General features: G+C 45.7%; 1 protein-coding gene across 1 annotated transcript in view; it reads left to right on the top strand.

The window, feature by feature from the left end:
• Positions 1 to 7,289, top strand: part of LOC118376382 (cyclin-J-like) — a 35,645-nt gene extending 28,356 nt beyond the window's left edge. The window contains exons 4-6 of the mRNA XM_052487546.1: positions 1,853 to 2,152; positions 2,592 to 2,751; positions 3,155 to 7,289. Of these exons, the coding sequence (XP_052343506.1) occupies positions 1,853 to 2,152; positions 2,592 to 2,751; positions 3,155 to 3,761 (1,067 nt within the window). The 3' untranslated portion in view covers positions 3,762 to 7,289. The remainder of the gene's footprint in view (positions 1 to 1,852; positions 2,153 to 2,591; positions 2,752 to 3,154) is intronic.
• Positions 7,290 to 15,283: the final 7,994 nt, after the last annotated feature.

Raw genomic sequence — 15,283 nt, 5'->3', positions numbered from 1 at the left:
GTTGTCCTGATTAAAGAAGCAATAAAACTGGCCTTGTTTAGACTAGTTGAGTATCTGGAGCATCAGCATTGTGGGTTCGATTACAGGCTCAAAATGGCTAGAAACAAAGACCTTACTTCTGAAACTTGTCAGTCTATTCTTGTTCTGATAAATGAAGGCTATTCCATGTGAGAAGTTGCCAAGAAAATGAAGATCTCGTACAACGCTGTGTACTACTCCCATCACAGAGCAAACTGGCGCTAACCAGAATGTAGAGTGGGAGACCCCAGTGCACAACTGAGAAAGAGGACAAGTACATTACTGTCTAGTTTGAGAAACAGACACCTCACAAGTCCTTAACTGGCAGCATCATTAAATAGCACCCACAAAACACCAGTCTGAACGTCAACAGTGAAGAGGCGACTCCGGGATGCTGGCCTTCTAGGCAGAGTTCCTCTGTCCAGTGTCTGTTCATTTGCCCATCTTAATCTTTTATTTTAATTGGCCAGTCTGAGATATGGCTTTTGCTTTGCAACTCTGCCTAGAAGGCCAGCATCCCGGAGTCGTCTCTTCACTGTTGACATTGAGACTGGACAGAGGAACTCTGCCTAGAAGGCCAGCGTCCCGGAGTCGCCTCTTCACTGTTGACATTGAGACTGGACAGAGGAATTCTGCCTAGAAGGCCAGCGTCCCGGAGTCGTCTCTTCACTGTTGACATTGAGACTGGACAGAGGAACTCTGCCTAGAAGGCCCGCGTCCCGGAGTCGTCTCTTCACTGTTGACATTGAGACTGGACAGAGGAACTCTGCCTAGAAGGCCAGCGTCCCGGAGTCGCCTCTTCACTGTTGACATTGAGACTGGACAGAGGAATTCTGCCTAGAAGGCCAGCATCCCGGAGTCGCCTCTTCACTGTTGACGTTCAGACTGGTGTTTTGTGGGTACTATTTAATGAAGACTGGCGTTTTCCGGGTAGATGTTGTGTTTTGCGGGTACTATTTAATGAAGACTGCCGTTTTCCGGGTAGATGTTGTGTTTTGCGGGTACTATTTAATGAAGACTGGCGTTTTCCGGGTAGATGTTGTGTTTTGCGGGTACTATTTAATGAAGACTGGTGTTTTCCGGGTAGATGTTGTGTTTTGCGGGTACTATTTAATAAAGACTGGTGTTTTCCGGGTAGATGTTGTGTTTTGCGGGTATTATTTAATGAAGACTGGTGTTTTCCGGGTAGATGTTGTGTTTTGCGGGTACTATTTAATGAAGACTGGTGGTTTCCGGGTAGATGTTGTGTTTTGCGGGTACTATTTAATGAAGACTGGCGTTTTCCGGGTAGATGTTGTGTTTTGCGGGTACTATTTAATGAAGACTGGCGTTTTCCGGGTAGATGTTGTGTTTTGCGGGTACTATTTAATGAAGACTGGTGTTTTCCGGGTAGATGTTGTGTTTTGCGGGTACTATTTAATGAAGACTGGTGTTTTCCGGGTAGATGTTGTGTTTTGCGGGTACTATTTAATGAAGACTGGCGTTTTCCAGGTAGATGTTGTGTTTTGCGGGTACTATTTAATGAAGACTGGTGTTTTCCGGGTAGATGTTGTGTTTTGCGGGTACTGTAACGTACTCAGACCCCTTGAAAGGGTCACGGGGTCTGAGTACTTTCCGAAGGCACCGTATCTCCCTCAGTTACCTCGTACCTCTACACGTCTGGACTGATTATTGTTACTCATTGTGTATTTATTATTACATGTTTTGTAATAATGCATTGGTGGGAAGGGTTGGTAAGTAAGCATTTCACGGTTTAGTCTCCACTGAAGCATGTGAGAAATACAAAAGGTTTTTGTGTAGGCTACCTTCTAAACTCTCTCTCTCTGCCCTGTAGGTAAGTTTGAGGAGAGGGAGGACCGGGTACCTAAGTTGGAGCAGCTCAACTCCCTGGGCTTCATGTGTTCTCTGAATCTTGTTCTCAACAAGAGAGACCTCATCAAGATGGAGCTGCTGCTGTTGGAGACGTTCAGCTGGAACCTGTGTATGCCCACCCCGGCCCACTTCATAGACTACTACCTCCAGGCCTCGGTGCAGGAGGGAGACCTGTACAACGGCTGGCCTCTCTCCTCCCTCTCCAAGACCAAAACCTTTATGGACAAGTACACACACTACTTCCTGGAGGTGTCACTGCAAGGTGAGGGGTGAGGGAGGTGATGGGTGGGGTGAAGGAATGAGTGCACAGTGGGAAAGGTTAAAGCCAGAGAGAGGAGAGATGGAAGGGAGAAACAGAGGGGCAGGTATGAAATATATGTAGACTCATGTGCTTGTCACAAACTAACAGTCTGATTGGCTGTGTTCCTCTAGACCTCTACTAACGGTCTGATTGGCTGTGTTCCTCTACTAACGGTCTGATTGGCTGTGTTCCTCTACTAACGGTCTGATTGGCTGTGTTCCTCTACTAACGGTCTGATTGGCTGTGTTCCTCTACTAACGGTCTGATTGGCTGTGTTCCTCTACTAACGGTCTGATTGGCTGTGTTCCTCTACTAACGGTCTGATTGGCTGTGTTCCTCTACTAACGGTCTGATTGGCTGTGTTCCTCTACTAACGGTCTGATTGGCTGTGTTCCTCTAGACCATGCGTTCCTGAGTTTCCGGCCGTCTCAGGTGGCGGCAGCGTGTGTAGCGGCGTCTCGTATCTGTCTCCAGATTTCTCCAAGCTGGACCACGTCTCTACACCTACTGACTGGATACACCTGGGACCACCTCACACACTGCATCAAACTCATGTTGCTGTAAGTCTCTCACACACACACACACACACACACACACACACACACACACACACACACACACACACACACACACACACCTGGGACCACCTCACACACTGCATCAAACTCATGCTGCTGTAAGTCTCTCTCACACACCTGGGGCCACCTCACACACACCTGGGGCCACCTCACACACACCTGGGGCCACCTCACATTAAGTCTCTCTCATACAGGACAGACACACCTGAGACCAGTTGAATGCTTGTATGCAAAGAGCTGATCATATCCATTTGACCGAGCCCATCTCCATGCTAATTGTCTCGTTGCTCGTGTAGGTTAACTGTAAACACATGACAATCCACTGTCACTGTCCTCCGATAATAACACAGGTCTTGTTCTACCTCCCCGTCTGTCTCCTCCACAGTGCCCATGACAACGATGTGAAGGAGGCCAACAAACCCAAATCCACTCCTCCGTTGTCTTGCTCCTCCTCTCTCCAGTCCCACCCTCCTCCCTCCCACCTCTCCCCAGTCCAGAGACCAGCTACCTCCTCCAACCCCCAGCAGCTCCTTTTCCAGCCTGGCCCAGTGGGCTTCCCTCACCTCTCCCAGCACTCCCCCTCCCTGTCCCAGCTCCATGCGCTAGCTGACTCCCAGGCTTTGGGGCCTGCTGTGGTTAACATGTCCCAGGACATCCTCCAAAGCCAAAGGATGGGGCTGCTCACTGGGGGCAACACCATGACCTCCACAGCAGGGGCCTTCCCCTCCTATCCTAGCCTGACTTCGGGGCTGCTCACTGGGGCCAACACCATGACCTCCACAGCAGGGGCCTTCCCCTCCTATCCTAGCCTGACTTCAGGGCTGCAGCCTGGGGCTCGGGTGGCACCGCTGGCCTTGCAGGGCCCCATCTCCATGCAGGTAGCCTTGGCTGCGGAGCCGCGACACTGCCTCAGCATGGCCTACACCGGAGGGTACCTGGGGGCCGTGGGCCCCCACCACACCTTCACGTCAGCGGGCTGCTTCGACAGGTGACGCCAGGAGACGGAGGAGAGAATGAACAGCAAACCGCCCCGAGCCAGGGACAGGGAGCGCTGCAATCCTCTTCCCTCACTACTTCCTCCTCCTCTCCGTTCCCTGGCAGACCTCCTCTCCATCTCAGTCAGCACGCCTTCCCCCTCCTCTGCCGCACCCCGCCCTGCGCCCCCCACCCTCAGACAGAGACGGAGAGAAAGACGGCTAAAACACAAGCAAAGGTCAAAGGGCACCGATGACACCGTGGAGGTCATCACACTGACATGACACCCGATGTCACTGCGACGTCACTGACTGACTGTTGAGCGCTGTCTTCCGATCCCGCCGCAGGAACGTGATTCCAAGGCAGATGCATTAAACCCCACGGTAGAATGGTCACCGTATGTCCCTGGTTAAGATGCTGTTATCACTGTGAACCAGAGGCTATGCAGCATGATTCCTCCTCAGTGCCTCCTGGGTTTTGACCAGAGTGATGTCTGTCTGTGAATTCAGCTGAAGATGAAGTGCTGCTGAATCTCTGTCACTCTAATCCAAAAAAAAGATCAACTCAACTGAAGACGAGTAATTGGCCAGTAAAGTGACATTTTGAGCTGCTGACTTGAGAACAGTGGTATGAAGTGTTATACCACCAGACCTACCAGTGAGTTGAAGAGGCTGTGTGTCACTTGCTATGTCGGCTTTATATCACTCTTATGCCAGTGAATAAAGGGATTCTGTCACTCGTGACTAAGTGCTCCAGGGGCATTCTCAGAATTCCTACCCAAAATCCTCTCTGGCTGGGGAGGGGAGACCACAGAGTTCATTGTTCTGTCACAGCAGGGGAAATCCATAGTTAACATAGCTGTCATGTTTTGGCTTTCTCTTCTTTCATCCTTCCTCCCTCCTTGTCACCTCTCCTTATAGCCTTTAGTCTCCCTTCCTCTTTCCTTGTCACCTCTCCTTACAGCCTTTAGTCTCCCTTCCTCTCTCCTTGTCACCTCTCCTTACAGCCTTTAGTCTCCCTTCCTCCCTCCTTGTCACCTCTCCTTACAGCCTTTAGTCTCCCTTCCTCCATCCTTGTCACCTCTCCTTACAGCCTTTAGTCTCCCTTCCTCCCTCCTTGTCACCTCTCCTTACAGCCTTTAGTCTCCCTTCCTCCCTCCTTGTCACCTCTCCTTACAGCCTTTAGTCTCCCTTCCTCCCTCCTTGTCACCTCTCCTTACAGCCTTTAGTCTCCCTTCCTCCCTCCTTGTCACTTCTTACTTTTTGCAAAGTCTTGTCTTGTGGTCGAGCTCGCCTCATCTGGATCTTTGTTTCCAGAAGGGGGGGTGTTCCAACCTCCAAGTCTCGTAGTGAGGGTTAAAGAGTGAAGCTTTGCTTTCCACGTCCTTCCACTCAGACTTCAAGTGGAAGTGAACTGACATGGAATGCTCATGGTTAAGGAGACTTGGAAACATAGAAATAGAATGATTGGCATTCTAATTCTATGCTTAGAACTTTGTTGAAGTAGATAATGACATTCTGCTGCCTTCTATTAGAAGTGATGGTTCTGTGTGAGCTGAAGACTTGTTTCCATGAACCACAGCGTATATCAGGGACTTGATTTCACGGATTACTTGAATACGATGCCATTGAAACGTGCCGTAGCTTTTATTTATATGGACACATTTATTCCTTGTTGCTTTATTTTCTATTCTTTGGTGAAGTAAGTTTAGTTTTAGTTTTTAGTTGTTGTTTTTTTATACCAGCGCGTAATGTGTTTTTCTGTGCCCTTGTATAACTGTATATTCAGGCTCAGGTTAGGCTGTGAATATCCAATCAGCCGTCTCCTTATTGCTGAGGTTACCCAATCAGCTGTCTTCTTACTGTGTCCTATTGAGTGTGCTTTAAGTAGATACTAGCATGGCACCCAGGAGGGTTTCTCACTTATCTACCTCTCTGAGGAAGAGGACCTGAATTTTTAAATAACATACTAAGATATATAAACAAACACCAAATTTGCATCCTGGTAGAATCCGTGACCTTCCAGACGATGAAACACACAGCCCATCTGCAGCTTGTCATTACTAATAGCTTCCCACATTCCCAGCACTGCATTTCCCCATACTTGTACTTCCTGTTGGAACGTAAACACATCCAGATTCCCCTTCTGGGTCACAGGGGGTCTCGCTGGTTACCGTGGCGATGGCCAAAAAAATCTAAATCAGGGGCTCACTCAGAAGAGAGAGTTAGTTGGAACGTTACAGAATGTTTAGATAGAAATGTGCTGTTTAGATCATCTATGGGTATCTGTTGTGTAGAGCAGGGAATAGTGGAAGCTCTATAAATCACATTTCTATCTGCAACGATGTAAACTTCTGGTCCTTTTCTCTGTCCGTATGCTATTGAATGTGTATGTTTTTACTATGGTTGTACCTTGTCCCCAGCAGTTTTCACACTTGAACTATGCTGATACTACTAAGGCTGTGTTCTGGTTCTCAGAACATGTTCTATATAGGTTTTTATGTTCTGATTCTCAATGTTCTAGGCTTAGATATCAGAGATGTATTTAATTGAAGGCTGTATGAAGCTTGCTTAAGCAAGTTATCTGTCAAGCATCTGAAATGTGTCTAAACCTTTTTATAGCATGAACATACCTTACTGTAGTCTAGATAGTCATTTACTAGAAATGGAATGAAGGGCTTACTAGATAGAGTATGTTACTAGCAACCAAATGTATCTTTCTGCCTGATCTATGTCAATCTACCCAGACTCACTCACTGTACGGTCATCACTACTTTTTATTTTACATTCCTATTATTTTAAGTGTATTTTATTTACTCCTGATCTGTGTTTAATAAAGATGGATGCAGTCGGTGTGGAGTAGTGGGTCATATTCATTAGGCACCAAACGGAAGAAAACTGACAAACAGGGAGGGACTATATGAACTTGTCCCAAAAAGAAAGCTTTTTTTTTTTCTGTTTGCAAAACGTTTTGCTACGGTGTGACCTAATGAATACGACCCTGTTTTAGATAAAAAAAAGAACTCGAGTGTTTCCCTCACTAAAAAGCTACTTCTCACCGAGGTCTCAAGGTGCAATATGTTTTTGCTGGTAGAACCATAGCATTAGAATGATTCCTTCTATTTCTACGGATAGAAGTCTTCTCTCACAGCCGTCACTGTCTTGAGTATAGCCCTCACTACTGGTTCATCTTTTTCTAACTTAATTCCTTGACATTATTGTGTGATTTGACTCGACGTTGATCCTTGCTGCCAGAAAGCCGAGAGCTCTGAACACTATGTTGCACATTGCAGCCTTGATTGGTGTACTGTACGTGTTGCTATAGCGATACTGTGCATGTTTCTATGTCCACAGAACTGTGCTGAGAAACACACACACACACACACAACCACACTACTTGTCCAATGAAATGACACCAGAAATGTCCCACGTCTATTTTTGTAAAGCTGTTTTTTGTAGTCTTTGTTGAAGTGACACAGAGAAGTTTCTTTTTTTATCCGATGAGCCATTGAAATAAACAACAACAAAAATAAGTAAATATCTTCACTCCGTCTGCGTGTTCTTTTGTTTGATATTTGATTATCGTTTACAAGTTATTGTATGGTATTACTGAGACTATGCTGTTTCACAATGGCACCCTATTGGCTAAATGGCTGGTCAAAAGGAGTGCGCTATATATATTAGGGTATTTGTATTTATTATGGATCCCCATTAGCTGCTACCAAAGCTACTCTTCTTGGGGTCCAGCAAAATTAAGGCAGTTTATACAATTTTAAAACATTACAATACATTCACACGTTTCACAACAAACTGTGTGCCCTCAGGCCCCTACACCACATCTACAGTATAAAATACATGTGTATGTATAGTGCGTATGTTATGGTGTGTGTGTGTGCATGTGTCTGCCAATGCTTGTTGCTTCACAATCCCCGCTGTTCCATAAGGTGTTTTTTATCTTCTGTTATTTCTATCTAATTTTACTGCTTGTGTCAGTTTCTTGATGTGGAATAGAGTTCCATGTAGTCAGCAGCATACCGCTCTGCATACCACTGCTGGCTTGCTTCTGAAGCTAAGCAGGGTTGGTCCTGGTCAGTTCCTGGATGGGAGACCAGATGCTGCTGGAAGTGGTATTGGAGGGCCAGTAGGAGGCACTCTTTCCTCTGGTCTAAAAAAATATATATATTCCAATGCCCCAGAGCAGTGACTGGGGACACTGCCCTGTGTAGGGTGCTGTCTTTCGAATGGGATGTTAAACGGGTGTCCTGACTCTCTGAGGTCATTAAAGATCCCATGACACTTATTGTAAGAGTAGGGGTGTTAACCCCGGTGCCCTGGCTAAATTCCTAATCTGTCCATCATGGTCACCTAATCATCGCTAGTTTACAATTGGTTCATTCCTCCTCTCCCTGGTAACTATTCCCCAGGTTGTTGCTGTAAATGAGAACATGTTCTCAGTCAACTTACCTGGTAAAATAACAAATAAATAAAAATGGCTCTATGTTGTACCTGTGTGCCTCCCATAGTCTGTTCTGATTTTGGGGACTGTGAAGAGGCGTCTTGTGGGGTATGCATGAGCTGTGTGCCAGTAGTTTAGACAGACAGCTCGGTGCATTCAACATGTCAATACCTCTCATAAATACAAGTAGTGATACAGTCCATCTCTCCTCCACTTTGAGCCAGGAGAGATTGACATGCGTATTAATGTTTGCTCTCTGTGTACATCCAAGGGCCAGGCATGCTGCCCTGTTCTGAGGGCCAGCCGTGCTGCCCTGTTCTGACACAATTGCAATTCTCATTTGGTGAGCACAAATATCTTACACCGATCCAATCATGTCAGGCCATTGACATGTTTCACGGAAGAGGGAAAACATTCAACAACGGTACATTTTCACATTATTCAAACAGGACCTTGGGCCGAGCCGACTGAAAACCCGAGGGGGAGGAATATGAAAAGTATCCCACGGACATTTCTCTACAAATCAAACTCTTCTTCTCTTCAGCCCTCACACTCCACCCACCCGTCTCCTTCAGAGTGGTCTGTGTTCTACGACATTCTGTCATAGAGGCCCATTCATCAACTCACTATCAATGACTCGTGTGTGTGTGTGTGTGTGTGTAGTGAATATGAACGCACATTTAGCACACACTGTTGTGACACACATCACTGTCCGATCAAATCCTTCCAAAATAATTGTGCAATGTAGAAATGCAGACATATACTACAGCTTCCCACGGGATCACTAGATTATCATTGGAGGATAATGTAGTGAGATCAAGTAGCAGGATTCACCACAGCCCATCTGTAGAGACTAGTGCAGGTATGGTGGGGTGCAGTGGGAGGTATGGTGGGGTGCAGTGGGAGGTATGGTGGGGTGCAGTGGGAGGTATGGTGGGGTGGGAGTGGGAGGTATGGTGGGGTGGGGTGGAGTGGGAGGTATGGTGGGGTCCAGTGGGAGGTATGGTGGGGTGCAGTGGGAGGTATGGTGGGGTGCAGTGGGAGGTATGGTGGGGTCCAGTGGGAGGTATGGTGGGGTGCAGTGGGAGGTATGGTGGGGTCCAGTGGGAGGTATGGTGGGGTCCAGTGGGAGGTATGGTGGGGTGGGGTGGAGTGGGAGGTATGGTGGGGTGCAGTGGGAGGTATGGTGGGGTGGGGTGCAGTGGGAGGTATGGTGGGGTCCAGTGGGAGGTATGGTGGGGTGGGAGGTATGGTGGGGTGGGAGTGGGAGGTATGGTGGGGTGCAGTGGGAGGTATGGTGGGGTCCAGTGGGAGGTATGGTGGGGTGCAGTGGGAGGTATGGTGGGGTGGAGTGGGAGGTATGGTGGGGTGCAGTGGGAGGTATGGTGGGGTCGGAGTGGGAGGTATGGTGGGGTGGGGTGCAGTGGGAGGTATGGTGGGGTCCAGTGGGAGGTATGGTGGGGTGCAGTGGGAGGTATGGTGGGAGTGGGAGGTATGGTGGGGTGCAGTGGGAGGTATGGTGGGGTGCAGTGGGAGGTATGGTGGGGTCCAGTGGGAGGTATGGTGGGGTCCAGTGGGAGGTATGGTGGGGTGCAGTGGGAGGTATGGTGGGGTCCAGTGGGAGGTATGTTGGGGTCCAGTGGGAGGTATGGTGGGGTGGGGTGCAGTGGGAGGTATGGCGGGGTCCAGTGGGAGGCATGGTGGGGTCTAGTGGGAGGTATGGTGGGGTCCAGTGGGAGGTATGGTGGGGTGGGGTACAGTGGGAGGTATGGTGGGAGTGGGAGGTATGGTGGGGTGGGAGTGGGAGGTATGGTGGGGTGCAGTGGGAGGTATGGTGGGGTCCAGTGGGAGGTATGGTGGGGTCCAGTGGGAGGTATGGTGGGGTGGGGTGCAGTGGGAGGTATGGCGGGGTCCAGTGGGAGGCATGGTGGGGTCTAGTGGGAGGTATGGTGGGGTGGGGTGCAGTGGGAGGTATGGTGGGAGTGGGAGGTATGGTGGGGTGGGAGTGGGAGGTATGGTGGGGTGCAGTGGGAGGTATGGTGGGGTCCAGTGGGAGGTATGGTGGGGTGGGGTGCAGTGGGAGGTATGGTGGGAGTGGGAGGTATGGTGGGGTGGGAGTGGGAGGTATGGTGGGGTGCAGTGGGAGGTATGGTTGGGTCCAGTGGGAGGTATGGTGGGGTCCAGTGGGAGGTATGGTGGGGTCCAGTGGGAGGTATGGTGGGGTGGAGTGGGAGGTATGGTGGGGTGGGGTGCAGTGGGAGGTATGGTGGGAGTGGGAGGTATGGTGGGAGTGGGAGGTATGGTGGGGTGCAGTGGGAGGTATGGTGGGGTGCAGTGGGAGGTATGGTGGGGTCCAGTGGGAGGTATGGTGGGGTGCAGTGGGAGGTATGGTGGGGTTGGTGTTAGAGCCAGAGGTGGGCCATTCTCTCCAGGCTTTGTTTGTGGAGCTAAAATGGAGGGTGGTCGGCTTCCTTTTAATTTGTCTGTTGAAGGAGGGGAGGGGTGTGAGTGTGTCTGTGTTCACATAGGCTGCTGAGGAATGAATTTACTGGGCCTACTTCAAGACAAGCTGGCCAGGATCAGATTAATGCATTGGCCCAGGGATTACATTTATTTAGAAAGTTCAACCATAAATGTCTATTTAAGTCTATAGTGTCTATAGTAGACATCTAGGCCTGTATTCCATTAGAATTCATTCTGCACTGTAGGCCTGGCCATAAATGTCTATTTACGTCTATAGTAGACAACTAGGCATGTATTCCATTAGAATTCATTCTGCACTGTAGGCCTGGCCATAAATGTCTATTTACGTCTATAGTGTCTATAGTAGACAACTAGGCATGTATTCCATTAGAATTCATTCTGCACTGTAGGCCTGGACAAATGACAAACGGCTTGATATAAATCCCCTCCAACACCGACTATTAACATTAATGTAAAAAGTTTTGTTGATCATTCTGTGACTGCCCAGTTGATTAAAAACCAGCAATTTCAGTAGAGTGGCCAAACCACTCATTTTTAAATGTATTCCGTTACAGTTACTGTTTCGGCCTAACCGGTGCAAAGTTGTGTTATCATGGTAATCATTGTAATATATTTTGGGGATTACCCAGAATTCAGTAACGTAATGTCATTACTTTTATACCCAGACGTCTTGAGACATTGTCGTTTTTGAAGATGTAGTAAAACACATTTCTAAGAAGACATTCAATTCAATACTATGGGACATGTCTCAAGACATGTGTTATTTAGACAGCGCCTAACAACCATTGTATGTATATATTTTATGTATATATATTATTAAACAACAATAATACAAAATATTCAAGAAACATAATAAATGTACAATGATTGAGAGAGAAGGAGAGAGAGAGAGAGACCTGAAGCCTGAGAAGGGAGAATATCTCTCTGGTTGGACAGCCTCGTGTCGTCGCGTTCAGTGTCCAGGCCACTCTTTTACATTTGAATTCAAAAGCATAATGAGAAAAAGGCAAACAAAACATAATTAAAATATTTGTGAGGATCAACTCTGGTCTGCACTCATCTTCCTGTTCATAATGTTTGGAATTTAGGAATGTTCAACCTATCAAATACACAGAACATTCTTTAGTCACCTGACAGTAGAGGCAAGTCTCAAAACAATAGTCTGTCAAACCTGGAGGATTTACAATCAGATTTTCAACTTGTTGTGAGCAAGCAAAGCATTTGAATGGATAATGTATGTTAGTCCAGAATAATATTTTGTCAATATTAAGAAATATGTTGTTGACATCTTGTTTAAGCACTGCCATAATCTATTCAATAATCTGTACATTCTGTGAATCAATCAATCCAATTTTTAAAAAAGCCCTTTTTACATCAGCTGATGTCACACAGTGCTGTACAGAAACCCATCTTAAAACCCCAAACAGCAAGCAATGCAGATGTAGAAGCACGGTGGCTAGGAAAAACTCCCTAGAAAGGCCGGAACCTAGGAAGAAACCTAGAGAGGAACCAGGCTATGAGGAGTGGTCAGTCCTCTTCTGGCTGTGCCGGGTGGAGATTATAACAGAACATGGCCAAGATGTTCAAACGTTCATAGATGACCAGCAGGAGATTATAACAGAACATGGCCAAGATGTTCAAATGTTCATAGATGACCAGCATGATCAGATAATAATTCATCACAGTGTTTGTAGAGGGGGCAACAGGTCAGCACCTCAGGAGTAAATGTCAGTGGTCTTTTCATAGCCGATCATTCAGAGTTAGAGACAGCAGGTGCGGTAGAGAGAGAGAGTCCAAAACAGCAGGTCCGGTAGAGAGAGAGAGTCCAAAACAGCAGGTCCGGTAGAGAGAGAGAGTCCAAAACAGCAGGTCCGGTAGAGAGAGAGAGTCCAAAACAGCAGGTCCGGTAGAGAGAGAGAGTCCAAAACAGCAGGTCCGGTAGAGAGAGAGTCCAAAACAGCAGGTCCGGTAGAGAGAGAGAGTCCAAAACAGCAGGTCCGGTAGAGAGAGAGAGTCCAAAACAGCAGGTCCGGTAGAGAGAGAGAGTCCAAAACAGCAGGTCCGGTAGAGAGAGAGAGTCCAAAACAGCAGGTCCGGTAGAGAGAGAGAGTCCAAAACAGCAGGTCCGGGACAAGGTAGGACGTCCAGTAAACAGGTCAGGGTTCCATAGCCGCAGGCAGAACAGTTGAAACTGGAGCAGCAGCACGACCAGGTGGACTGGGGACAGCAAGGAGTCATCAGGCCTGGTAGTCCTGAGGCGTGGTCCTAGGGCTCAGGTCCTCCGAGAGAAGAAAGAGAGAGACAGAGAGAATTACAGGGAGCATACTTAAATTCACACAATGTCTATCTATTCTATAATCTGTACATTCTGTGAATGTCTATCTATTCTATAATCTGTACACTCTGTGAATGTCTATCTATTCTATAATCCTACATTTACATATCACATCTATTGAGAAATAATCTCATAGTTAAATGTGCTATTTATATTTCACTGTTCTTATGTCCTTGAACATCAGAGGTTTGCTGCAAGTGTTGATTATGTTTTCTGTAAGTAAATATGTTCAACTGTTTTAAACGGTTGTTTTCTCAAGTTTGTCCTAGAAATGAGTAAGTGATTGCCAAATCACTATAAGACAAAGTAAGTAAACACCTGAACCATTTAAATACTATTTATAGAGCCTTGAAACGCCTTATTATTTCTAAGATGTCTCAAGATGTCTTCTATATTCAAGACATCTTGAGACCGTCTACAGATACATCTTAAAGATGTCTTGACTTTTAAAGACATGTCTTAAAATGTCTTAAGTAGTCTCAAGACATGTCTTAAAATGTCTTAAAATGTCTTAAGTAGTCTCAAGACATGTCTTAAAATGTCTTAAGTAGTCTCAAGACATGTCTTAAAATGTCTTAAGTAGTCTCAAGACATGTCTTAAAATGTCTTAAGTAGTCTCAAGACATGTCTTAAAATGTCTTAAGTAGTCTCAAGACATGTCTTAAGTAGTCTCAAGACATGTCTTAAAATGTCTTAAGTAGTCTCAAGACATGTCTTAAAATGTCTTAAGTAGTCTCAAGACATGTCTTAAAATGTCTTAAGTAGTCTCAAGACATGTCTTAAAATGTCTTAAGTAGTCTCAAGACATGTCTTAAAATGTCTTAAGTAGTCTCAAGACATGTCTTAAGTAGTCTCAAGACATGTCTTAAAATGTCTTAAGTAGTCTCAAGACATGTCTTAAAATGTCTTAAGTAGTCTCAAGACATGTCTTAAAATGTCTTAAGTAGTCTCAAGACATGGTGATGGCTGGGTTTGTTCAGTTACTTTTGGATTACTTTCCACTGAAGAGGCATTAGAAGTGATAAAAGGGATCCATAAAACGGATTTGGTGTGTCATCAGAGTGCTTTATTTGACTTGTGATCAGATTTGTTCAGGTGGCTCAAACTTAAACTTGCGTGTTTTATCAATATTGAACTGAATGTCACTGAGAAAACAGAAAGGTGTTAGGATGTATTTTTTGTAAACATCCTTTCTGAATTTAAAAGTAATCCAATACGTATTTTTTTTGTAACTGTAATTGATTACATGTAGTCAGTTACTACCCAACCTTGGGCGAGACCTTGTGGTGGGCCGTCACAGCAGGAAGTCAGGAACGCTTCAAAGAATCATAAACTGATGTAATGTCACCATCTAGTGGAGAAAGATGCCGTAGGCAGACATGGCTCTCAAGAGAAGACAGGCTATGTGCTCACTGCCCACAAAATGAGGTGGAAACTGAGCTGCACTTCCTAACCTCCTGCCCAATGTATGACCATATTAGAGATACATATTTTCCCCAGATCACACAGATCCACAAAGAATTCGAAAACAAATCCAATTTTGAAAAACTCCCATATCTACTGGGTGAAATTCCACAGTGTGCCATCACAGCAGCAAGATTTGTGACCCGTTGCCATGAGAAAAGGGCAACCAGTGAAGAACAAACACCATTGTAAATACAACCCATATTTATGCTTATTTATTTTATCTTGTGTCCTTTAACTATTTGTACATTATATATATATATATATATATATATATATATATATATATATATAAATATATAAATAATATGACATTTGTAATGTCTTTACTGTTTTGAAACTTCTGTATGTGTAATGTTTACTGTTCATTTTTGTTGTTTTTCACTTTATATATTCACTTTGTATGTTGTCTACCTCACTTGCTTTGGCAATGTTAACACATGTTTCCCATGCCAATAAAGCCCTTGAATTGAATTGAATTGAAAGAGAGAAACCTCAGTGGCGCCATTTGCAAAGTTGTGAACATTTGCGTACTTCGAACGTTTCAACTATAGACGAGCCCCTGATTGTTCGTTTTCGTTGGCTTTAACTATGTGCTCGTCTATGATTGGCAATAGTACGTTTTTAGCAACTATTACAATGTTCCATACAACGTTGAAAGCGATAATCAAACAAAAAAAATACTTTTTTGAACTTTGAAAGGTAACAATGAAAATATAATTCCCATATAGAAGGTAATTTCAACAAAAGCAACAAAAAAAATAGGACACAGTCAAAGTTCTTGAGAAGTAACATAGGAAC

This window comes from Oncorhynchus keta, chromosome 30 (assembly GCF_023373465.1).
Source record: "Oncorhynchus keta strain PuntledgeMale-10-30-2019 chromosome 30, Oket_V2, whole genome shotgun sequence".
NCBI lineage: Eukaryota > Metazoa > Chordata > Actinopteri > Salmoniformes > Salmonidae > Oncorhynchus > Oncorhynchus keta.
The sequence above is the reverse complement of the archived record's forward strand: the minus strand, read 5'-3'. Positions and strand labels throughout refer to the sequence as shown.